A 26,645-nucleotide genomic window follows, 5' to 3' on the forward strand; every position below is an offset into this window, starting at 1 on the left:
AGTCAGTGTGCAAGAGTGTAGGTATGTATCTGTGTGGTTAAATGAGATCCCCGATGGGTATGCGGGGCAGGCAGATGTATGCCTGTGGGGTCCTGCTGAGGTTGATGGGGTTGCCGTCCAGACGGATGTCCTCCAGTGCGTTCCTGATGTAATTGAAATCTCTCAGGTTGCAGAACGTGTCCTCGTGCATCATTTGAATATTGTTACGCTACAATGGGAGATAGAGAAGGATGCATAATGAGAAATCCTCTCAGGATCACATTTCTCTCAAGTCGTTTAATTTATTTATTTCCCAGAAGTGCACAACAATTTCAAGACCCTCATTCTCCAGAATGGGACTTGGTGCTCAGAATCTAGTCTTTAGTCTAGTCAGAATCTTTTTAGCCATGCTGGTAGCGTTATGGTCTGAAGAGGATGGATCCCACTGTGATGGATTTTCATCTAGCACCACCATCAAATCAGATTTTGAATCAAAATTTCAACCAATGCTATGGTTTATAACTGAATACCTGCAAAACTAATGATATAGCCTACTCTAGTTAGCATGCTAACATACTAAACTAAGTGAAAATGGTAAACATACTTGCTTAATTAACAAATTTAACATTCTGACATTAGCATTTAGCTCAAAGCTTTTATTGTGTCTGTCTGCCTTCACGGCTATAATCATATCATTCTCAAGTTACTGAATTTCCCTTTTGTTCTGAGCTACTCAACAACAGGACCTTTAATCCCTGAGTAAGGTTTGGTGCAATTTTTGAATCTGGTTCCAGGTTGATAAAAATATACAGGCTTGTTAAGCTCAGAATTAAAAAAAAATCTCTTATGAATGTTAACATATCCTTTGTATTATTAGCACTGAGCAATTTACAATAGAATTTACAACAGAAATACATCTCTAAATTAATGAGCATGAAAAAAGCAATGTGGGCTTCCTGTAGCATCTGCACAGACTACATAGAAGAAAAGGAGTTCTCATTTGAGTTAATTACCTAACAGCCCTGCACACTCACGGTCCACCCACATAGGTGTTTTCACATATTTTGCCTGATTACACTCCTTGTCAGTACCATGTGGGTGTATGCTAAATGGACATTTACCTGACACTCTTATTTATTTTGTTGCACCTTTTTGGGTAGGAGAAGTTACTGCTTTATCATTCTCATTGGCTTGTTGTGAAGTTGGAGGACCTCAGTATAGCTTTATAGATTTCAGTATAGCTATACTCAACTTCAAGCTCAGCAAAGGTCTAATCAGACAGTTAAAAAACGTGCGGGTGTACAAGGCCAGTTATTTATTACTCCAGATTGCCTCTTCAGTTGACAATTTTTTTTCCATTTGCCTTTTTTCATGTCAAATCAGAACTAAAAAATATTTCTAACTCCAAGACTGGAGCCTGCCCTGTGCTTTGAACACATCACTTTCAATCTTGACCATTAGCCAGAGCAGGTACCTGTAAGTGTAGAGATCGCAGGCTGTCTGGTAGAGGCACAGGGATGTAGTCAATGTGGTTGTCTGTTAGGTACAGGTACAGCAGGGCAGTCATATCCTGGATACAATGAGAGAAAGATACATTTAATTGTTGGCTTTCTAGATACTAATGTCACAGACGCTAAGGTATTCCCAACCAATGTTAAGGTTGTCTTCACTATACACGAAGAGATGCTAATAATGAACACACAATATTTCCATTAGTCCATTTCAGTTCCACAAGGTTTTATATTTTTTTCAATAATCTGTAGTACAAGTAGGTTGCCAATATTACTCTGGGAGTGTATAGAGGTAAAACAAAAGTGGTGTGCAATCCAGTATAACGAGCAGTCAATGTTTAAGAGTAGATATACGTACTTTAAACGCCTCTTTGTGAATACCCTTGCTACCAATGTTGTTGTGGCTGGCATCAATCAGGGTCATGGTCTCCGGGAGAGCAGGCAGCTGTGAGATGTGATTTTCTCGAATTACCAGCTCCTCCAACTCAGGCAGACCCAAAAATGCGTTTTCATCGATGGACGTTATCTCATTGGCGGTTAAGTCGATCCTCTTAAGTTTGTCTGGAAGGAGAAAACACATTCTGATATAATGCTCTCTATGGTCACTGACAGCTCATGCTAACATCAGCCAAAGAAAACGGTGCGACTTAATGCATTACATTCTCTTTTACATTTATGGAAACATACTCATGGAAGCAAAGTCAGACTTGTTGATCTTGGTGATTCTGTTGTAGCGGGCATAGAAGTGAGTGGTGTCTTTGGGGAGAGGTGGTACACTATCCAGCTTCAAGTCATCACAGTAGACCGAACCACCAAGGCACGTGCACAGCAAGCAAGTGGGCATACCTGGAGAACATGGAGAAGAAAAAGAGGAAAATGGAGAGCGGGAGTGGGAGTGGGAAGGGATAAAATATGGAAAAATAGTGATAGAATATATTTCAGAGAACAGTTGGTACCATGTGGAGTTATCCTTATATACCCCAAAGACCCAAAAGGTTCTAATCCACAGGGAAAAGTCGATTTCACAAAGGGTAGTTCCTCAAAAGGAACATAGTTTTATCATACTGCTCTGAATTTCGTGCCTTAGTTGTTCAATACTGACCTCGCCTGTCAACGTCAGGCTCATCAGGCTTGTCGGGCTCTTCAGGCTCTGGCAGGTCAGAGCTCCCTGACTCATCTATACTGCCAGTACCCTCCTGAGGGGTTTCTGGTGTGGTTGGAAGCAGCCCCTCCTCTTGTTAGAGACAAGATTAGGTGTTAGGTTAGATCAACATGGACATTGAACACGAAGTCTGGCAATCAGCAGGCCACTGTTTGCCGCAGTGATAAGTTACATATATTAGCAGTGTTACCCAAGTGTTTGTGGCATTTAACTGATGAATGAAAGTTAAATGTATATTGTTTTTGGGGTTAATACAATTAAATGATTTGCTGTGTGGTTACAAACAATATTCTTGTTAGTAAAGAATGAAAAAAATCCCAGCCCTTTTTGGAGAGGATTTTTTGAGTTTCAGTTGCTAATAGTCAAACAGTTGGATTTGGTATATCTATATATATGTGAAAACAGTAGAGTTACTATCTCTTTTCTGCAGGCAAGGTGCCGATGCTGAAGCCAGTTCCTGCAATAAATCTTGAACCATTCTAAGCATGTCCATTTCCAAAACATTCTTGTCCAGCAAAATGTTCCTTACATCCATTTAGTTTGCAGTCTTTTTTACTTTTTTTCTCCTTTGCTACTTTTGTACCACCACCTACTGTCAGTTAGTACAATAGCCTTAAACCTGTGGCAGTAATGTGTACATGATACAAACAGAACTGGGACCCACTTGTAAAAACAATGCTCTGCAATACTAGCAGTGGTTAAAAAAAAAAAAAAAAAAAAAAAAAATCTAAACAAAACTCCACAGGGTACATTTTAAAGCTTCTGGTCGAATCAAGTAAGCCATGATGTGAAGGGTGGGGAAGAGAAAACCAATGCTGCCAAAGTTCTACATCGATATATTGGAAGAGGTGGACAAAACTGACAAAGTTTGTGAGAATATTCAATGCCTTCCTGTCCCAGCATCGGCGCCAGTACTGGCATCAAAAGTAATTACTTTTTGGTGTTTATTTTGGTGCATGACGTATAGACTTTACCCTGCCCTTAACATGTCTCACACAAGTCTAGGTTTAATACTGACCTTTATCAACGTCAGGGACCAGGGTTACGTCAGGGACCTCGGAGTCTCCAGAAACAGAGATGCCAGAAGTCCCTGACTCTCCGGAGCCTGATAAGTCTCCAGAGGCTCCAAGATCCCCTGAGGCCCCTGAGATTCCTGAAGCTCCTGAGAACTCCCCAGAAGCACCCGATGCCTCATGGGGTATAGTGTCGGGAATGAGGGGCAGCTCCTCCTCTTGTTAGAGCCAAGGGGTGGGGTTAGGAGACATGAGGTTAGGAAGGTAGGTAGGTAGGATGGACAATCAACCCATTAACCAATCAATCACTCTCACATTTCAGATGAGAAGGCAGGTTAGGAGGACAATGATTATGAGTAACACAAATACAACGGGAGACAGTAAATTGTTATATTACAAGGAAAAAAGTCCACATTTAACCACATTTAAGAAGGACACAGTTAAATGGAATTACTGTAAGATGATTTGACATTAATCAGGTAGAGAAAGACAGATCAAGAAGTAGTATCACCACAAGCTTTAAAAAAAGCTTAGTACTAACCTCCAGATATCAATGTTATCCCTGAGACCCCAGACTCATCAGAGTCTCCAGAAACCCCAGAGCTTCCAGAGCTTCCAGAGGCCCCTGAGATCTGGAGATCTCCGGAGAACCCAGAACCAGACTGGTCCCCAGACCCTCCAGAGCCCAGGGGGAGTTCAATAGAAATTCCAGATCCTCCAGAGCCAAAGTCCCCAGAAGTTGCGGATCCCATGGTATCCCCAGATCCAGAAAGATCCCCAGATCCCCAGAGATCCCCTGATATCAAGAGATCTCCAGATACCAAGAACTCCCCAGATCCCCCCGAGATGTGGAGTTCCTCAGAAACTCCAGAGATCAGGACAATGTCACCAGAACCCCCAGAGGCACTGGAGACCAGTAGGTCTCCTGAGCCTCCAGACCCAGAAACCCCAGAAGCTCCTGAAGCCCCAGACCCTACGGAGCCCCCAAAATCCCCGGAGACATGAAGGATGTCAATGGGCGTCAGACGCAGCTCCACCTCTTGTTAGAGACAAGATTAGGTATTAATAGACAGACAGATGAACATGAAATGGATCATTAATTAGGTTTGTAGGCTATGAGTTCACAAAAATGATTAGGTTAAATAGTAAGTAACAAATGGTCACAATGACTGAACAGGACACATTTAACCAATACCAGCTAGTTAAATGGAATACATGCAAAGACAAAAGATGATTGTTGCAGACAATGAGTTTTGAGGACAGATTAGTGGATCTCTGTTTCGGATGGTTGATTATGGCTGCTTTCACAACTCCATAGGGCCAAGGAAGAGCAAAGCCCTCTCCCTTAAACCGAGTGAACTTTGGATATCAGGCGACTCTATGTGTACAGACTTAAATGTGTGTGCTTTTTCAGACCTTTCTGTGTGTCTGGGCCCATGAGAACCCCAGATCCCCCTGAACCCTGAGGGATGAGCTGGGGTTTTAGGGGCAACTCTTCCTCCTCCTCTTCTAGTTCTTCCACTGAAGCCTCAGGTACAGGATAGTTATAATCAGGTGGGGCCAGTGTTCCAATCTCTATCTAAGGGAAAGACAGCAGCAGTGAGTCAAAAATGTCAAAAAGGTTTAACTTCAGTAGTCAAACAAACAATATAATAAAAGACAATGAAATGATGTTCTTCTAAACATGAAATAAAAAGCAGTTTAAGCCATTGGTAATCATTAGCAGACTGGTAATAGTCAAAGTATGCACTGTGTTTCAATTCTACTTTTGTATTTCCTCTCCTAAATTAGTTGACATGACCAGTGCTGCCTAACAAAGGAATTAACTGAAAGTTTCCTTAAAACAGTTTTAAGAATGTAATTAATGCAATGTTCTTGGAGACAGAGTTATTAATACAGAACATTGGGCACATACTGAATCATACAGGGAAACAGAACAGCTGCAAACTCTGTACAGCTACATCTGCACCACACATTTGCAAACAAGCACAACACTATTAAAAAACTGCATTTTTATGGATTTGTGGAAGCTGGTGATATTTCCTACAATGAATATCTGACAATTCACTGTAAGGTTAATTGGCAAAATGCTGTATAGTATTTTATGAGATAGACATTTCCATTTCTATGCATGATGTTGACAGTCAAGGTATTTCATGCATTTCAGTACGCAGTAAGCAAATCCCGAAGAGTACATCTCTTCTTATGTGAAAATAAATAATTACAAGACTGGCAATACGTAAAAAGTCGCAAAGAATTTAACATTTTAATACAGTAATCTCACAGTCTGTCACATTTAGACTGGTTGACCAATTCATCTCAACATACACTATGTATTCAAATTGCAAAAACCCCCAATTGCAATAGGCTAGATGTCACATTAGATTCACTGTGGCCAGAAACTACTGACAATATTCATATTCGATTATTGTAATAACAGCTCAGACATCCTTATTGGTATGTTAATATTCCACATCTCAAGCAAAGGCATGGAAGTCCAACTCTTACACCACTTTCAACTATTCTCTGTACATGTTTTATTTGTCAGTGTGATGTTGTGTTTAACTGAAGGGTGCATGAACTTTGTGCTTTGTGGCAATGAGACACCTAATATTGTTTATGGGTTTAACATTGTTGTTATTTAGTACCATCATTAACCCTGTAAATTTATGACATTAAGAATTAACAACAGCACAAAACATTTTCCTTATTTAAATATGTTAAATGGTGCATGATGGTCAAATCTGTTATGGGACCATTTGACTCATCAAATTCTGTCTTCATCCTTCATCTGTCTCTCTTTAATGTGGTCGCTTAAAAGAAAAAGTCAAAATGCCAAAAAGGAAATCAAACAAACAAAAACTGAGAAACTATAATTAGAGATGACACAGTTTAACAGCTGCACCACAGAGCTGAGAACTGTGATAGGAGCAGCACAGACTCCACCACTAGATGGTAGCAAAGTGTTCAAATTTACCTATCAATAGATGTCGATAGCAATGAAATTGATGCCTCTACTTAAGGACATTTTAGTGTAGAAACACCAGGTAGTAACAAAAGTGATAAACATTTGCACCTGACACTGACCAAAAGCACATTCTGAAAGTATCAGTGTTTATGAAATGTCACTTCATAACATCAAATAGCCTATACAAAAACACAGTGATGGATGTCTTGCCATCATAATAAGTACCACAGACTACAAAAGCCCCACCTGGTTGACCTCAACTTCTATCTGGTTTCAAAATATTAAAATACTCCATAAACAAAGTTTTAGCACCTTTGTTTATCAAATAGGCCAGCATTGATGTAAGTAAGCATTATGTTCGGCAATAAATTAAAGGACAACTCTACCAAAACAACAAAGCTTTATGAATTACAGTGCATGTGGCACCTTCATTAAAAGCTTCAGGTTTATCCATCTGGTGATATAATTGTATTTACAGTGACTGATGTCCCTCTTTGATCTTTTGGAGTTTTATCAAACCTGCAGTTTTGTCATTCTCCAGACGAGGGCGATGAACCCCCACACACTGCCACAGGTAACACCTGACACTGTCTCACGCCCAACTAGGCTGACTCAAGGCTCCAAAAAGGGAATGGTCCTTGTGGAACCAAGACACACATGGTAACTACAAGAATCCATATTTTCTCCCTTTTCAACCCATTTCAACCACGTGCATATACACAATAAAGTCAAACTGAGTTATGCCATAAGGTGATAAGTTACCAGAAATATAACTAAATAAAAGAGTCATGCAGAAACATAAATTGCAGCAGTGAAGAGATGTCCAACATTGAAAGTTACATTTTAAAGCTTGGCAGAGACACAGTTTTGGGATACAACAAGGTAGGTCTTTGAAAAGTCTTGCACAGAGTTAGCTCGCTGCAGCTCTCCCCTTCATTTCCCCCTTTCCCCAAAGCAAACATATACACCCGAGGGGAAAGAAGAGGCGAAAGGCTGGCAACCAGAAATACAGAAAAAAAAACTGCATGGGAATACACATTGCACAGGGACAGACGTTGAATGTGAGCATCAAGTCAAAGCCAAATGTTATGTTGCTGCTTTACTATGCAGTGTATCAATCAGTAGATGCATTCAGCAAGGTAAGAGAAGAAAGTTTCTGCTACAAAACGTGTAGAGTAATTTTAAAAGGTCTTTAACTGATTAGTCTGAGTCTTTCCAAAAAATAGTGATTCTCTGATTGAATCTTTTACAATATGCAAAATGACAGCTTGATTTGCCAAACTATTCATGTGCCACGAATGGATGAGTTGCACCAGGACATCACCCAACCACATTAAGCATGATTCATTTCCCTATACAGCACACACAGAGTCAGATTAATTCAAATAGAGAGTTGAATCCCTTGAAAAGCCTGAAAAGTTTTCCACCCTGGATGCTCTGTGCTACACACTTTACTCCACTGAATACTGTAGCTTGTTGTGGATAGCTAAAAGGACAAAACCAGGCAAAATGCTCCTGTTTAGTATCTGCAACACAGTTGAATGCTCCCTTTCTGATTCATTCAAAAAGCACAACAAGCCTAAAGGGACAAATGAGGGCATGGTCATGTGTTCTGCACAGTGATTGTGAGAACAAGATTATTTAACATATTAATAACAAGATTTTGATAGTAACTATTTCTTACAACAGAAAGAAGCACAAACAGCAATCCCAGAAACTACATTAGCATTTAATAACTTGACACTTATGAAAAAATGAATTTTATGTACAGTATATTACACAGGTGTATGTTTTTTGGCCATTCCCTATTCAAAAACAGAACAAAAAAAATAAGTTACAGTTTCAAGTGACTAAACCAAGTTGTTCCTACAGATGTATTTGACTCAAAAGAAGTTGATGAGATAGACCAAGTGAATATCTTCATCAAACTAATCTTTGTAACTAAGTTGGTGATTAAAACATTTGCAGAGATTTTTAAATGCAGCAGACTGAAGAAATTTTCCTTGGATAACTTTGTAGATGAGCGTTTTCTCAAAAGAGACAAGCCCTGAGGAAAAGATAAATACCAAAAGCTGGATGTGGAAAGTAAAGACTCAGCATTCCAGAGGCATGGAGCTCATCATCGCTTCATTTCTCCCCTGAAATCTGATGTGTTTGAATAAAATCTGTTTAATCTTCTGTGTTCTTAAGCAACCAGTCTATCAGAAGATCTATCCCTCTCACCTTTTAGTGTGTTGTCAACAAAACAAAATGACAGATCCTTGCAATATGTTATTTCTCAACACTGCAATTATGAGTCAAAACTTTGTGATAGTTAACTTCAGACACCAATTGTACTGTTTCTCCTTTCCTCCCATAAACTGCCACAACATCTTATGTAATGTGCTGTGTCATATCCAGGCTTGTTAAACAGCAAGATATTATCAAAGCCATTCCCCTGCAACACATTACAACTTTCCCACACTAAGCACTGTTATGTGTAATACTCATTTATAAAGCCTTTGCACATCAGAATGCAATAATTTTGATTTAGATAAAAAAAACTGTGGTTGTACCTTTTTGCAACAGTGGACGACAAAATGATTAAATGCAGCCACAATGCATAATGTTGTTAGTTCTGCTACATCTTCTAAATCTGGACTGGATTGTGGCATAGGTCTTAGATAACACCAGTGGTGTGAATGCAATCCACATCAGGTTTAACTTGAGTCCCTGGCTCAGAGAATATCCAGTGTAAAACAATTTGCCTCGTGCCATCTTGAAATTGCCTTGGACTAATTTCCTTGGTTAAAACAAAAAAAAAAGAATTGGCTTGCTCTCCCAGCATGCCTTGCAGGCTGGCCACATCACAGTCAACTTGAGCTGATTTAAACTGCTCTTGGGATCCATTTTTCCTGGTAGTAGCCATTTCTTTCTCTGTTCTCTGCCCATATTTTAAAAGATGTTGTGCAGGGCAGAATCTGAGTAGAATGAGACCAGAACTCAGCCCTGAAAGGCACAGCTGTCCTTGCGTTTTCTTTGCTTTGCAGCAGGTCATTGACTGTGGCCAGCAAAAGACTTAATAGCAGCTGCCTAGCAGGTCAACCTCGCAGGTCAATGACAACCACTTGCCAAAGCTTTATGAAGAGAATACTGTGTATGGGTGTGAGAAAATAGACAGACAATTCTCCGCCTGCAACATGCAGTAGTATGCATTGCTGTTTCTTGGATTTTTCCTCTTGAAATGCCATAGCTGAAAATGTATAACCTTGATTAATGTAAGTACAAATTAAAGCACTCAAGGGGAATGTTCAAACTAAATAATGTAAAAAAATATATATATCAAAAAAAATAAAAACTTCCACTGCTGTGTGATTAAAAGTTATAGCTAGTTATATATTCCTCCATTTGGCAGGCAAATAAAACATATGTCTATCACTTTTCACAGCTAAAACTGCTACAGATGCAGTTGGATTCAGACTGTGGAAGATTCTGGGGCATGTAACTCAAAATGGTGGCTGGCCAAGGTATAAATGTTAAATATTTTGGCCACAGTAGTGCATAGAGTTGGAGAGCTAATTTGTCCATTTTCCAAACATCCCGTGTTGGTATCAGCAGGACGCCCATCTGCTCCATGAACCTTGTGACCTCCAATCAGAACTGGCCAATTCACAGATATTCCACAGTTACAACTGTACTTTGTGAAACCTGAAGAAAAGCAATACTATGTGTGATTGTAGCTGCCTGTATTCTTTCAAAGTGAGTTGTAAATCATCAGCAAGAGTAACCTGCCAAGACCCATCACACCAACAGTAAATCAACAATGAATCACTAATTACTTCAAGATCACCAACATGAAATTCTCTTTAAAAAAGAAATTCATTCACTTTCACTGCCAATTCAAATTGATGAACCACAAACTGTAACTACACATCCATCAAGAGGTGAATAATTAAAATACTGTACATTAATACAAATGCCAGTGAATAAATATCAAACTACTCTATAACCATTTTACTTTTTGAGATGGTTTGGTTTCCAATATCAAGAATGACATTTTCACTCTTAACTTTTATGTCTACGTGGACAAAAAGGGACCTCATGGTGCTCAGTAAAATGGAAAATCAATAAACAAAAACTTGCTTTGTCATCTATTAGAAAACATTTTTTTCTTGCTGAAGCACCCATACAGTTTCTTACCTGAGGATCATCAATTGTCAGCTCATCTTCATAGTCATAGATATCCTGGTTCTCTGAATTTAAATTGTCTCGATCCACATCATAGTTGGCACTGTCGTATGTGTCCAAGTCCACTTGTCGGGAAAATCTGGGGCTGGCAACCACAGCTTTGAGGACGAAGAGCCCCAACACAAGCCTCACGAGCATCCTCATAGTCCACCTTCACATGGACAGAGGTATAAAGTCAAAAGGGGAACTTCAATTAAAAAAATTACAGCTGTTGAGACAATAATGAACAGGACATGACAGTCAAAACTCATCCCCGTGTTAAGTTTGACTAATTTGTTCCATTTAAAAAGTTAAATTCCAAAGCGAAATAGGGAGAAACATACATAAAACATGTAGAAATCATTATAATAATAATCTTTAAACCAGTATACTGTGCAGAGGCCTTTGTTGTTGAAATGGAGGGCATCATTTTGGTATCATAACCAATCTGTGGTGCTGCAGACCAGAGCTTGACATTGCGTCACATCGCTAAGGTCAGTGGATTCATTACTGAGGTGCAGACAGCTTGAGGGATCGAAATATGAGGGCCTCTTGCCTCACTGTAGCCAGAGGCTCACTGTTCCACAGAGCAGCCATCTTGGCTCATATCAGTACTCGCCTGTGGCGTGTCAAAGGTCAGAAGTCAGAGTTGATCTGATAAGGAACCATGGGAACGTTTTCATCGGTCCGCAGGAGTGAAAACCTCTGGGTTGCTCCTATTCCCACTAAACACTTGTTTTGTGTTTTTTTGGTTGAGGGCTTCATTAATTTCTCCCCCATCAAACCGAAATGACTTTGGCAGAAACATGCAGCAACATTCTTGGCAACAAATTTGGCTGTTTGAAATGAGGGCACAGACAAGAGGATCCTTTTTCTACTTGAATCTAAAATTAGCATGTATGATTTTCACTAAGTGCAGATCCACTATGCACTGCCCTGACCTAGATAGCTGCTGTTTATAATCTTCTTCATTTCCTCAGCAGCACAAATGTGGAAAGCTTAGCAAGGTTGATTAAGTTCAAAAGTGTGGATCCCAGGTTGGAAGCACTAATAGGATTAGCATATGTTAATTACCTCCTAATTAGCTGGCAGCACAGACATTAGGCCTAAGACATGAGATCATGTCAAGTCCAAGAAACAACAGAAGAGTTTAAAAAGAGTCCTCCAGGCCGGGGCAGAGAAATGGAGAGCAAGGGAAGGGAAGAAGAGAGTGAGATGGAGGGAGACGTGGACAAGATGTTGGCCCTCAGGGTTAGATGGAGAGAGTGAGAAAAAGACTGAGTGGGGGAGAGCAAGGGGGAGAGAGAGAGAGAGAGGAAGAGAGAGGCAGGTTTCTAAGCTAACTCAACCCCTCGCCCTTTACAGAGGGCCTTTATGAGGCCCAGTCACTGCCTGTCTCAGCACTCAAACTCCAAATTCCTCCGAGGTTTGTGGACAGGATGGCAGTCAGTTACAACTGCAAGGAAAAGCTTCATTCAGCAGTGAGGGTGCACACATACACACACACGCACAAACTCACACACTCACACACACACACACAGACACACACACACACACACACACACACACACACACACACACACACACACACACACACACACACACACACACGCACACACACTTGGATAGACACATCCTCTCACAGATGCACACTCTGTCTCAACACACCTATCTTTCAGAGAGAGAACATTGAGAAACCTCTGCAGCTATTTTTGGGATGAGGACAGATATTACACAAAAAAAACCCTTCCTGCGTTATTTAAGTCATGAATCTAATCTTTGTTGATAACAGAGGTTAATGCAAATCAATCTCCACATTGACCAACATGAACTGAGTGCACCCTACTGAGAAAAGATGACTGGCTAGTAGCGGCACTGACAGATTTTTGCCATGAAAGACAGAGGTGTGCTTTTATACAGGCCATCACAGTGTACAGTGTGTGGAAACTGTGTATGTATGTATGAGTGTAGCCTCCAGACTACCTCTGTGTTATGCTTGGCTTGGCGATGGGCATTCCTGATATCCAGTGATTCTACCTTTTTCCCTCAAAAGCCACAAGCAAACTTGACAGACGTCCCTTTGCTACAGGTTGGAGAACAAACTGGTACATTTGTATCAAGGAAAGAAACCCTCTGTCAAGCGGGCGATAAGATATTGAGAGAAGTATGGAAAATAATATATGCACATAAGTCAGTATAAAATGTTATCAGCTGCCTCCCAAAGACTGAGATATTTTGAACAAAAATGGACAAAATATTTGAAGAACAGGTATGTTCATAAATATGTAGAGGCAAAATTCAGCTAGCTTGATTTTATCTTTTCATCAAAAGATAAAAAATACTGCAGCTGTCAAAATGCAAACATTTCACACAGGTTGTCAATGACTGAAAAAAACACCTGTTGGACACTCACAACTTAATCACATCTACTGAACCCCACAAAACTAAACAAAATATAAGGACAATAAAGACAACCACATTTCAATCACCTTCAAAACTGCTAAAGCAAATCCCTGAATGGAAATAAAGTGGCTGCACCACCGACCAATTAGCCAAGATGTTTCAATGCAAACCCTGAATAGTAATGTTTTTGGAGGGGGTACTTGAGACAGCCTGCCTGCCTAATCCCCTGAACCAGAGAGCCATTGAGCCAGCATGAAGATAGCACCAAGAACGCTTACCTCTGTCTCCTGCTTTCCCGAATGGTCCCTTCAGCCGTGATGGAGATGCTGAGGGCTCCGGGACTTGGCCAATGGTGAGAGGTCGCACAGAGGTGCCTTGAAGAGGGAGGGTGTTTTTGTGTGTGTGTGTGTGTGTGTGTGTGTGTGTGTGTTCAAGTGTTTGAATGTGACAAGTGTGTAAGGGTGTGTGTATGTGTAGGTCCGTGCGCTCTGACAGACCTGAGTGCCCTGCCGCTTATGTGTGAAGGTAGGCACTGAGACTGATTGGACCAGAGCAGATTGCTTTTGGTCACTCGCAATGTACCCACCCCGCACCTACCACACAGCTACATGCACGACCCTCTTAAACACTACACACACACACACACACACACACACACACACACACACACACACACACACACACACACACACACACACACACACACACACACACACACACACACACACACACACACACACACACAGAGAGAGAGATCCACACTGACATCAGACACAGAGAAAGAGAGAGCAAAGAAAGGCCCCCCAATGGCAAAATACCTTTTAATCCTTTACAAGAGTATCCTTTATTTTTCTAAGAGTGTGGCTCAATCAGACTGAAATATTTGTCCGCCTTTTCCTGAGGTAAAACTCTGGCATGTGTTGCTTTCATGTATGGGGGGGATCCACGGGGCCCTTGTACACAATGAGACCTCTGTGAGGAGCCCCTGTTAGCATGGTGCTGAGAGGAAGTCCCTGCTTGGAGGAAGGCCTTTGCCCTCCCTTTTGGTCGAAGCTGCTTTCTTTTTGCATATGTTCTCCCTTTCCTGCAGATCTGAGTTCAGTTGTGGGAGAACATAACTGTCTGACTTAAGGGAAATTCTGTGATCTGGGTTCAGAGCCGAAGAGACTCAAGGCAAGTTGTTCTTTTGCAGATGTGTACAGATATAGATGTGCATTCAAAGTCTGTTCTTAGTGTCTATTGTTAATACAAATAATAGGACACACACAGGAAGCTCTGTCAGCTTTATTTGGCCACAATTTTGTCCCACCTCTCTCTCTCTCACTCCCATGGTAACTCTAGACCTTTTGATGAGTGAGGGGAAAAGGACACAGTGGGAATGCCAGACATCGTTCGGCACCTGCCATATAAGCTGGGATTTATATTCAGAGATTTTCCTCTGCCAAGCATTCTCAAAAGGAAAAGAATTGTATGATATTTTACCCCAAAACCTTGACACAGTCATCAATGCCCAGCGTAATGACTGAGCATATTGTAAAGATCTTGAGAAATCATGCACAGTTGGTTTGGTGCACTCTGTAGAAGCATTCATGTAGTAAATGCCAGAGAAATTGACAAATTATGCAAGAAGGAACATGCATTATGTTTGAGTCTCACTTCTTTTAATATTTGGGACATGATCAAATGATAACCCTGATATATTCAGGGTATTTTGCAGTGATGTAATCATTGTAACTCCACAATATAAAATGGTTTGAAATACTTAATTGATGCAATAGTTTTGTCTCATAGCAACTCTGTTCATTTCATGGTAGTCTGCTTCTTGGTTTATTGCCAAAAGATGTTCAAAGTATAAATGTCCATACTATATGTTTACCTAAATTGTTAATTTCCCCTTGTTATTATCCAATAAATCCTGAATACAATTTGAATCCTTGCTAGATGAAGTTACAGATTACTACAATCATTACTATTATATTGCTCATTATATGATGATTTACATTCTCAACTGATTGATTCTTCTGGTTGGACAACTAACTAACTAACTAACTAACTAACTAACTAACTAACCAACTAACTAACTAACTAACTAACTAACTAACTAACTAACTAACTAACTAACTAACTAACTAACTAACCAACTAACTTTTTACATTTAGTTTGTACTCATGCAAAGTACTGGAGTTGTAAAATAATGAAAAAAAGAACAACATTCATTTTCAGAAGTTTTATTCAAATTGAAGACAATTCAAATGAAATCTCTTGCTCAGCTTTTTCAGAAAAATAATGACCATAATTAAAAAGTGGCATTTCTTAAAAACAGTTGTCACATTTTTTGGTATACAAAACATTAAGAAATATTGGCCATGAATATTCACAGGACTCTCACAGGACAGGTTTCTACTTATTTTTCCCCCAATATTAAATAAAAATAAATTACCTAAAGTAAATATGCATAGTTTTAGAGTAATTGTTTAAAGTTAATAAGACCACAAACCTAGAACATAAGACCATTCATTTGGCTTCAAGTCTACAAATATTAGGTTTTCCTGAAACAGTAGAAAAAAAAGTATTTTGCCTATGCATTCATAAGCTTTGCCTCCTGCCAGATCTCATTAAAAAGATAATGAGTCCTCAAAGCTCTCACCATGTCACGACTACATATCACTGTCATGCTAAATTATAGTCAGATTTTTGTTTATAATTGTACATGCAGATGTTTACACCAACATAAGGCACAACTAGAGGTCAACAGATTGCAGCCTGATTTAAACCAAATGCACCAATTCCTTTGAGATTTTAATTGAATTCCACTGAAGCTGAAATTTTCAATGACATTTTCAGAATCTAAAGTAAATAGCATTTCCCTAAGACACAACAAACATGCAAATATTACTCATGTCACCACTTTTGATGTATGGCTTTACAGGTCTCTTTATCAGACCATCGTCCACATTGCCAAGTCATCAGATAAGGGAAATTTGAATTAGCCTACAACATGTTGATGATTTTTGTCTGTTCTTTTTTTTTCTTTTTAGATGACAATGGACCTAAGGAGACGGAAGCACAGAATCACATCTCTGGGAATTGGTGGCTTAATGTCATTGCCATCCAGTCGGAGGTAGCGCAGTCGAGGAACACTGTCATTCACAGAGTCATCCACAGCTTCAACGGCAACAGGGCAGATGTTGGAGCCACTTACACCTGAAATGCAAAAGGAAAAATTAAGACTTAAAACTCTTTTTGCCCCAGTGTTTTCTAAAAAATATACAACTGAAACTTCTGCAGTTTACATGAGTTAATAATGACATGAACAGCATGAAGTGCTTGGGTAAGCTTACTCTTGATCTTGTTGTGGTCGAGAAGAAGGTGCTCAAGGCCTGAGGGAATGAGGGGCACCTCGGTCAGCTGGTTGTGGGACAGCTGCAGGTCCAACATGCTGGAGACGTTAAAAACATTTTTGGGAACTCCACTGCTTTCAAGCTTATTGTGGTTGAGCCTGAGAAATGCCATTTTAGGCAATCCTTTGAAATAGCCAGCAGGAATCTTCTCAATGTTGTTGCCATCAAGGAAAAGCTGAGTGGTGGTGGGTGGTAGGCCAAGAGGCATGTTACTCAGCTGGTTCTTTGCTAGATTGATTTGTACCAGATTGCTCAGACCCTTAAGACTCACTTCCGTCACTGCATCATCCATCAGCTTGTTCCCCTGGAGGTCCAAGAGGTTTAGCTTATCCAGACCTAGGAAGACGCCAGCAGGAATTTTGGAGATGCGATTGCGAGAGAGGCGTAGATGCTCCAGGCTGGCAGGCAGGGGAGATGGCACAGAAGACAAGAGGTTGTCATCCATGTACAGGTGGGCCAGGTGAGGCATTGCATTCAGTGCACCTTCTTCCACTCCCTCACTAGTGATTTTGTTGCGGTTCAGGTTCAGCCAGCGCAGCTGTGTGGCATTACGAAAGGATTCTGCAGACAGCCCTTCGATTAGATTGTTCTGCAGGTAGAGATACCATGTGTGTGGAGGCATTTTGGGGACGCTCGTCAGGCCTCTATTGTCACAGTAGACAGCACGAGGGAAGTTGGGGGGGCAGCGACACTCTTTAGGACAAGCTTGGAGTTGGGCCATATATTCTTCATAAGGCATGTCCTGGCTGATAACTGGCCCGACCAGGTACAAGATGCATAAAAGGCTCAGAAGAGGTGCCATTTCACTGCCAAACCTATGATGGAAAGAGAAAAAAAAAATCAATATTATGGTAAAAACAATCGGTGCAATGTGAGTCCAAAAAGGTATATGAATGACCTAGACATTCAAGGTAAAGAGGATCAGACATGGTGTTATAATTTGCCAAGGATTGGGGACTTTGAGGAATTAGGACGGCACAATGATGATCCATACAACTGTTTGCACTTCAGTTTGTATATCTGTTTCCATTATTTGATCATAAATAAACAACTGTAATGGTAAGGCCATTCACATTTTAGAAATATAACAGTCTGTCACTAGAATTACCACAAATCACGTTGCATGCTTCAAATACACAAGAATCAGCTGAGTGTCACTGAGAGGGCACAAATGAACACTCTTAAGTTAAAATTGTGTCCCAAATTAGCCATCAGTGTGTGGCACCTACTCAACCACTAATGTCATTGTCAATAAATTGCAATGGTAGCTGCAAACAGAGCATAGTATCCTGCTCTTTCCAGGTCATTACCTTCCCTGACATATACAGCTAAACCTCCAAAGACACAGACCCAGGTCAACTTTAATTGCATTAGGACAACCTTAAAGCTCAGATTTGACGACTTTGCACACCAATAGTAAGATGCACACTGTTCATCAGACTGTGCAATGTGTCTGACTCAGCAAGGCATTGCACACAATCAATTGAAGATAACTGAATTATTTTCCCTGTTAGTGACAATAGTTCAGGGAAAGGGCAGATGGTCCAATGATGGGGGTAAAAGTGCAGTAACTAAGTAACAGAGAAGTGCAAAAAAAAAGAAAAGAAAAGAGGGACCAATAAAATCTGAAGTTAGCACAACCATCTTCTATCCATCCGTCTCTTAAGGCTCTACTTTATTCTCCTCAGCTGCCATCTGGTGCTTGTTTAAATTCTTGATGCACTCCACGTTTGTCTGGAACTCATTTAACGTAGGCCATGCTTTTCCATGGATGGGAGCACTTCAAAGACAAAGCCGACACAGCTGTTTTAAAAGATGTGCGCCTGATTTCTCACTGTCAAAGCTGTCACCCAGCTTTGGAATATGAGCTGTGGTGCAGATAAGATAAAGCACGATCCATGCTTCTATAAAGATAAAATCACTAAAATTGCAAGACAAATGTTCTCAATACTACCAACCCAGGCCAATCCAGACTCCACTTCGAGAAACCCAGCTTACCTTAAACTCTGTCAGTTGCCTCTTGCCTATGTCCTTCACCAGCAAGTTATCAAGAGTTGTCCCAACTGATGAGGCTGCACCTCTCTCCTCCCTGTATTTGTACCACAAGCTTTTTCATTCAACATGTGCCAGCCTGTCACTCATGATGACACCAAAGCTTCTCTTGGCCAATCAGATGTTCCCAAGATCAAAGGTCATAATCCTATGATGGTGGGTAGTGTGCTAAGCCTTTTCAGCACTTGGGACATGGCCCAGTTTGAAACAGGCTAATGCAAGACTACCTGTTTGTTTGCTAACTTCCACATGCACAGGACAACCCTTCCTACCTTGGTTGGTATAATTGATCTCTTTTTAACTCCTATCACAAATCCCTAGAAGTCCTTTGCTGACCTTTGTGCTAATTTTGTGCTGCTGCCGTCTACAGAGCAATCGGGATTAATTAATGTGCTTGATGCAAATTATTAAATCTTAAACCAGTGTTTGCAGTCAACAGAGCATGTAGATTAACGAAAAGTACACAAATAATGCTCAATATAATTGTCATGCACAGACAATTGTCTTCAAATAAGCAACTCATTGTAGTTTGATGTGGATCTAGCATGAGGCCATTGTTCCTCTCTGCCAAGACAATAAAAACATAATCACCAAAGACTGGATTATTTAAATGCGGGAAGATCTTGCTGATCTGACACATTTTGTGTCAGATTTTGACCATCCTTCCTTGTGTCAAGCAGATAAACTAGTAAGTGGAATTAAGAGTGTTTGTCTTGCACCCATTAAATTCCATTATAATGAACATTTGAATGCTGCAATGTCTTATTTCTGGCCATGTATATCTCTTCATGGGTACAGGCTAACTCATTTTTGATAGTTCAGAAACCAGTTCATGGCAGCTCTACGAACATGCAATGACTTCAGTTTACTTCAAAACAATTTTGGCATGAAGTGGAGCATCATTAATGTTTGACTTGCACAAACTGGAAGATGCTACAAAATCTGCATAGAGCATGGATGTCCAAATAGTGAGGGAATTCTGTACCCAATTAAGTTTGTGTAGTATAGTGCAATTAGCTAGATACTTATAATGTATTTTATGGTGAACTATGAGGATTTTGAGTGGTTTCTTATACTGTTAAGAGGGCACCTTGTTCGGGCTGCTAAAGCATCCAACCCAAAGATGACGCACTCTACTTAAGTACAAAACATTGCCTGCAAACATTAGAGCTAACGGAGTTATGGCACGGAGGTCAGGCTTAATCTGAGGGGATTTCAGTCCAGGCTGGCCAGGCAAATTGTTTTGGTATGGGCCAGCTAGAGTCAGGATTGGTGACCTCTGAAAACACCAGCATGAGACTGCGCTCATTTCCAGTGATGACAGCAAGGGCTTGAACGCAACAGGATAATCCCTGCAGTCTTGTGTGAGGACAGGAGCAGAATTTATCCATGATCAGCCATGCAAGCCCATTAGAGCTCCCCCTGTGTGTAGGTGCATTTCTAAGCAGTGGTCATTCCTCTACACGTTTGTAATCTAGTATTATCAATTACACACACAGACATTAGTCCAGAGCACATTTATACATAGACAAATCATTGCCTAAATGAGTAGACACGTGTTTATAGCACATCAGTTATTGTGCTGTCCTAACATGGCTTGTGGGCTGGTTTGCCAAGTATACTGAGGGTTTTTTGGCAACTTTAGGGCAGTGAAACAAATTGTAAGCACATCATTGACAAACCATCACCTTAGAAATGTATGCGGGAAACCCAGGTAGTCTAGGTGTAACCATGTAATCCCAATGTCCCCAGTTTTGTGTCCTTGTTGCATGCTTCTCCCTATTTCTCTCCTCTCATTTCCTGTCAGCTCTCTACAGCCAACTCACTGTGTTAACAAACAGTTGCATATTTACACATCCAGCAGACAAGGAGGAACATTATCGGTTATTTGGAGTCATGTTTCTGGCTACCTAATGAAGTCCAGTATTCACTCCTCTTGTAGCTCTGTTGCTTGAGGGGAACATCTGGCTATGCAGCTGTTAAATGATTCACTGTTGACCATAGGTGTTGAGTTTTTTCTTTACCTGAAAACAGCCACCTGCTGTGTCTGAAAACAAGGCTGATGATAAACAGACTGAACCAAAACAGTAAAGTTATATTAATGAGTGCAGCTTTAACCTTGTCATTTGTAAAGTCTTCTTCACATACCATACTTTTATAATTTGTGCCAGCATCTTAAGTCATTTACAATCTTCCTCTAGAACTAAAAATGTATATACTGTCTTTTTGAGGACAGAAAAAAGATACAATCTTGTTTTTTCCCTGAGGATCATATAGTGTGCTGTCAAATCGCAAAGGCTGCTGAGCTTCCAAGTACTTGGCACTTGACTAATTCTGTTAAATAAGAGGACAGCCTGCTTGTAACCTCTGCAGTGAACACTGGTGTGGTGATACGTGGGAATGTGCCACTCAGCCTTTCTACTGCTATGGCAAACCAGGAAACTTATTAAAACCTCAGGGATGAAATCAAGAATCAGTCAGGATTTAGTGCAACAGTTAGGACTGTACAACTGGTTAAAGGGTAGAAACATCTGTCTTTTTACAGCCAGCTGCAAACTGTAACCAAACATTTACTAAAGGTGACAGAAATGTGGATTAAGTTTAAAAACCAAATTAACGATGTGTGAAGAACTCGATGTGCATACTTGATTTAACTGAAACTGGCATTGATTTGATAAAAGCAGTTTGCCCACCCAACAAATGGGGTGTACTTCCATTTTCATTATAACAGAATAGTTGTTAATAATGTTTGTCAAGATTTACAGTTAAATATCCCAACTGCAAAAAGGGGTGAGTCAGTGCCTCACAGACCTCTGCAAAAAGGAACGTATATTACTGAAAACAAATGTTGGCTACAATCTGCCTGACAGACTAAGGAGAAACACATGCAGAGGAATATGATAATGCTAATTTCCTGCCAGGGGCTTTGTCTTTGGGCCAGCTATGTTAATTACACAAGGGGTTGTATTTGCACTGCATGGCTTTTTCTTCAGGATCAGTTCCAGTTGATGGCTTTGCTGAAATCTCCTTCATGACTTTCAATCATTTGGAAGAGTTAGAGTGGCTTAGTGAATCCAGAGCTGAGAGAGAAGCTGTGTTTGTGGGTGATTATTATGTGGAAAAAAACATGTCTGGCAGTGAAAGTGATTTTCCTAGATATGTGTTATTTGGAAACTTTGAACAAACTAAGTTGTGTTTTCTTTAGTCCATTCATTTCCACATGTAAAATGTATTACAAAAGTATCTATCTATTGCTCTATGTATCCTGATATTCCAATAATAAAAATCCTGAATTATAAACTAAACTGCGACTGAATGAAAAACAGACAAAACTACACATAGGCTTCTTATATTTGCATGGTTATTTGACCATTATAAAGTATTACCTGTAAGTTTTTAAAAAACAGACGCGGTTAAGGTGCACCGTATCTAAAGTACGGATTGATCCAATCAAATGTAAACCATCTGAAAAATGTACATCTATGTCCAATCACAGCCTTTCACTCCTCCTCTCTCAACGTATTGCAAAATATGGACAAGATTATCTTTACCTGCTTCTCCAGCTGGTGTGAGTGGTCTGCATGTAGCCAGGTGAGGTTTGATTCTTCTGCTCCCCTAATGGATGGTTGTCCGCAGTCTCAGGTTACTCTGATGCAGTCAGAGCTTTGAGCTAGCACAGCTAGGCTTGTATTGTTGTCAGTTTGATTCCCCAAAGGCTGCACCTTGGACATGAATCAGTTGAAGCAAGAGGATGGAGCATGTGTTGTTGGTGGGAGGACGATTGTGTGTGAGTAGGGATGTCCTCTCAGAATTTGTGTTGCCTACTTTTCTGCCAGCCCAGTAGTTTTTTCTTTCAGCCTCTTTCGTTTAGTCTTTTCTTTTAGTGTAGAAATTGAAGTCATCAGTGTTGAGTTGAGGGTTAAACTGCAGTCACCCCACCCAGTTTACCCATTTGGTCTGCAATGGAGGATGTGCTCTTTACCCATCACTCTGGGGGATGGGCGCATGACCAGTTTATGGTTCATTTCAGCTCACAGGCCTTGTGGTGTGTTTACTGGGCTGTCAGGTAAGGTTATAGAAGGGCTTAAAGGGCTCAGACATTCACGCCCAACTTTTTATATGAAAACTCTCTTTTTTTACAACCTCAGTCTTCTTCTTGTAGTTTTTCCCATCATCCCATCAGTGATAACATATTACCCACTGATGTCACAGTAGATAATCTAGACTCAGTGGAAAAGACGCCTCAGACCAATTTAACACAATTAACCACTTATTTGGAAAAGAAAGTTAACCTTTATTATGTTTATAGTGTATTACCCATAAGATACCATGGAACATTGTAATCCCTGTAAATCTGCAGTAGACAACCTTTTGATGAACAATTACAAGCATTTGTGTATATTTTTAGTTTGATATATCCAAAGACATTCAAACTCAAATGCACAGATGAATAATTAAATCACTCTTAGCATTTAGCTTTAAGCACCACTTTGCATGGAAACAACCTCACAGAGTTGTCAGCGTGGCCATAGACTCTTAGATTTGTTGTTATATATATGTGTGATATTACTATAGTTTTCCTTTTTTTCATGTTTTCTGCCAATCCTGAATACATGGTTCCCTATACGCTTACACCCTGTTATCGCTAATATCACTGTACCTTCAGACTGATAACGATTGTTTTAAGTTTATTGCATGACACACTTGGACGTAAGTAGATAAAAGCATATGACAGCAGGGGCATGTCAACAGCTTGCATGCTCTATTTTCACCGCTTTCATTGTGAGATGGTTGGTTCTCTTTGGCTCAAAATCGTCTGCAGATCGATGGATGTGTCTCACAGTGTGAGTGATTCGTCACTGGCTTCCCAAGCAAAAATGCTGAAGTTAATACTGGTGAGCAGTTCTCTAATGCAATATATTTAATTAGCTATTTTGGAGTAGAAACTTGTCTAAGACCTACCTGTGGCTCATGCACTGTGTCCACAATAGACACATAATTTATGTAAAGTGGTGCAAATGGTGATTTTTGCCCCAAAACATTGCTGTGACGTCAGTGCCACAAAAACAAAAAAAACACCCCAAAAAACCCTATTTGTAAGAAAAAAAAAAAAAAAAAAGGAGAGTTACTGGGTTAATGCTTCAGTATTTTCCTTTCCTTCTGTCACCCCTCCTTGCTCTGTTTTCTCAGCTCAGCTGTGTGCGTGTCTGCTTTAAGGCCACAGATGGGACATCTGGAGCCCATATCTACACTTTTGGAGCAGGGGTGACAAAAGGAGAGTTGAACAAGAGTAAAAAATTCACAAAAAAGGTTTAAGAGCTTGAAATAAAAGAGGGAAGGGAAACATTTATGAATAATTATGAGGTGACTGTGTGAGTTTAGTGAAAGTATGTGGATTTAAGTTAAGGACCTGGGTGACGATAGATGAACAGAATTTGACTGAAAACAGATACAAATATAGAGATAACAGGTTGAACAGCTGGAGATGGTCTGGACTCTAGAATGATCTTTGGAGTTGGGTTGCCAGGTTGCAACAACTGATTATACTTTCACTTATCGTCTCAAGCATGAGGATGTGAAGCTTAAGGCTTTATAAAGGACTTTATTGTCTAGACATGGGCAGCAGGAGCCCCACTCAGGATTTAAATGAAGGCGACACAGGAGGAAGAGGAGGAAATATTCCTAGTTTGGGAATCGGTACAATTGACGTATGAAAACATGTGAAACATGTTACATGTTGTATAGTTAGTAGCAGTGAGTAGACTGCTAATATTTTTACTTTCTGACTTGTATCAAATTTACTTTAGCAATAATAGTTAAAATAGACCTTTAAATTATTCCAGTGTAGGATGTCAAAGGAAAGTGCTGCGTTTGGACCCCCCTAGCATCTAATCACAGACAGAAAACTACTAACTTTCATTCACAAAATTATCTTGACACCTGGATCTAATTACAAGCACCTAGCAGGGATAAAATGAGACATTTGGAAGCCATTTACATAACAACAATAAATGTCTCATATCTAATCAACTAACCTGCTGTCTTTAAATAGTGTCTGCTCTAATATGAACTCACGACTAATACTGAAAAACTAGTTTCTAGCACATATGGTACACATCAGCTGGGATTAGTGGTGTTGTTATAGTTGGTGCACAGCTCTGCAAAAGCAGTACTGATACTGTAAAAACAAGTGACAAGTGTATGTAAAGTACACACCCAAAGACATTGAAACTTGGCTTCTGATTTATAATCCACAGTGTCAGTGCACTCATATATCATGAAAAAGTGGTACAGGAGATGTATATAAGATGGAGTTCTACTGTAAAGTGGTTTTAGATAAACATTTTTATCTTATTTCCTTGCACTGTATGTTTTATGTAATGATTAATGATTTGAAATTGCATTATTTTAAATCTTACTCAAAACAAACTAAGCTAGTTGCTCTGCGAGGCTACATATCAGCATTGTTTTAAAGGTTCTGTATGTAGGAATCATACATTCCTTCTCATTAGCGACACCTATGGGCATTGAGCTTGTATGCTATTGCAGGTGATGTCCCCAACATCCCTCCGCTGCTGTACGCTCACACACAAACACACATACAGAGGCTTCTGTTGGGCTGTGGCGATTTTCTGGTGAGAGCGAATTCACACCGCCCAACCTGCAAAAATATGCATTAATCAACCACCTGAACCTGACCCGCAAACCAGCTTGGGTTTTATTCTACTATGCCAAAGCCTAGCTCACGCAGGCAGTCAGTGTGAGTAAAAATGGATACACAACTTTTTTTTTTTTTTTTTTTTACCAGTGAAGGGTTTGAAGCTGCAGCAGTGGCACAAACCACACACATCCTGTCATGCTTAGGCAGGAAAAAAATGTGCGTAAATGTCCGTATGAGTTCCAAGTTAGGTAAACATGATATGAGAAGCTCATAAGTTAAATACAGCTAATGTTCTTTGCATTGTACTGTAGCCAGCTAAACTATTTGAAATGATAGATCAATTGTTTTCCCCCTTGGGCAGCGACACCAAACTATCGTAGTCTTGTAGCCAAAATATTTCATATTTTATTATATTTTATCGTTTTGGTAGTCCTATAAACAATGATAACACCTGAGGCACGTTTCTGATCATGTCACACATTGACAACTCAGTTACCAAAGCTTCAAAAAAACAAAATATTAGTTTGTTAGCTTCAGATAGCACAGTTGTAGTTCTTTCTTTCTTTCAGTTCAATCATTTTATTTCATCTTAATCTTTCGTTTGTGTCCCTTCTTATATTACAGCCTGGACAACTTGGGTCATAACATTACTGAGGTAGGCAACATTTAACGAGACAATATAAACTTAAAAAGACATGATTCAGTCGTTTTTATTCGTCTTTATTTTTCCACAGATAAGTTTTACTACTGTAGAACTGTCACTTTGAGAAGTTAGTAACTCTCATTCATAATATTGTCATTGTATTATGTGGTTTTGAGGATTTTCCATTGTGTAGGCTGTGTAAATGATGATCTGATATGATGCTCATTTTTGTTTGAAACATTTGAGTAGCCAGAATATACATGTGCAGATTATATGGTGAATCAAATCCAAACCCTCCTTCCCTCTTCAATTTTCACATTTGTAGCACTAACATGCAAGAAAAAAAGCAGGGAAACAGTCAATTTAGAGGTACATTTTTAAAAGTCTTTTTCTTTTTTTGATGGAGAAGAATTTTCGGTTCAGCCCCTGATGGTTGACAGTCCAGCCAGCACCCCTGCATGCCAGCTAAAACAAGTATAAACTTGATATTACTTTTGAGAACAATGATTTTTCTAGCTCAAATGTAAATTTACTCTGATACAATCTTATATAGTGTGTATTTTTAGAGTTGTTGGCTGTGGCTGCAGATTTTATAGGCTCTGATACTATTTGGAAAACATTCACCTATAATGAAAAGCAGACATTT

The 26,645-nt window shown here is 39.9% G+C and overlaps 2 protein-coding genes across 2 annotated transcripts; both read right to left on the reverse strand.

Moving 5' to 3' along the window:
- Positions 1 to 37: 37 nt before the first annotated feature.
- epyc (epiphycan) lies at positions 38 to 10,998 on the reverse strand. Its single transcript, XM_062443669.1, has 9 exons — positions 10,813 to 10,998; positions 5,082 to 5,244; positions 4,207 to 4,704; positions 3,671 to 3,883; positions 2,593 to 2,724; positions 2,178 to 2,336; positions 1,849 to 2,051; positions 1,454 to 1,549; positions 38 to 208 (listed from the first exon to the last, which is right to left on the reverse strand). Exons 1-9 carry the CDS (start codon positions 10,996 to 10,998, stop codon positions 38 to 40), a joined length of 1,821 nt encoding a protein of 606 aa, XP_062299653.1.
- Positions 10,999 to 16,276: 5,278 nt separating this feature from the next.
- kera (keratocan) lies at positions 16,277 to 17,445 on the reverse strand. Its single transcript, XM_062444047.1, has 2 exons — positions 16,584 to 17,445; positions 16,277 to 16,446 (listed from the first exon to the last, which is right to left on the reverse strand). Exons 1-2 carry the CDS (start codon positions 17,443 to 17,445, stop codon positions 16,277 to 16,279), a joined length of 1,032 nt encoding a protein of 343 aa, XP_062300031.1.
- Positions 17,446 to 26,645: the final 9,200 nt, after the last annotated feature.

The sequence above is a fragment of the Scomber scombrus genome, chromosome 22, assembly GCF_963691925.1.
Source record: "Scomber scombrus chromosome 22, fScoSco1.1, whole genome shotgun sequence".
Classification (NCBI taxonomy): Eukaryota; Metazoa; Chordata; class Actinopteri; order Scombriformes; family Scombridae; genus Scomber; species Scomber scombrus.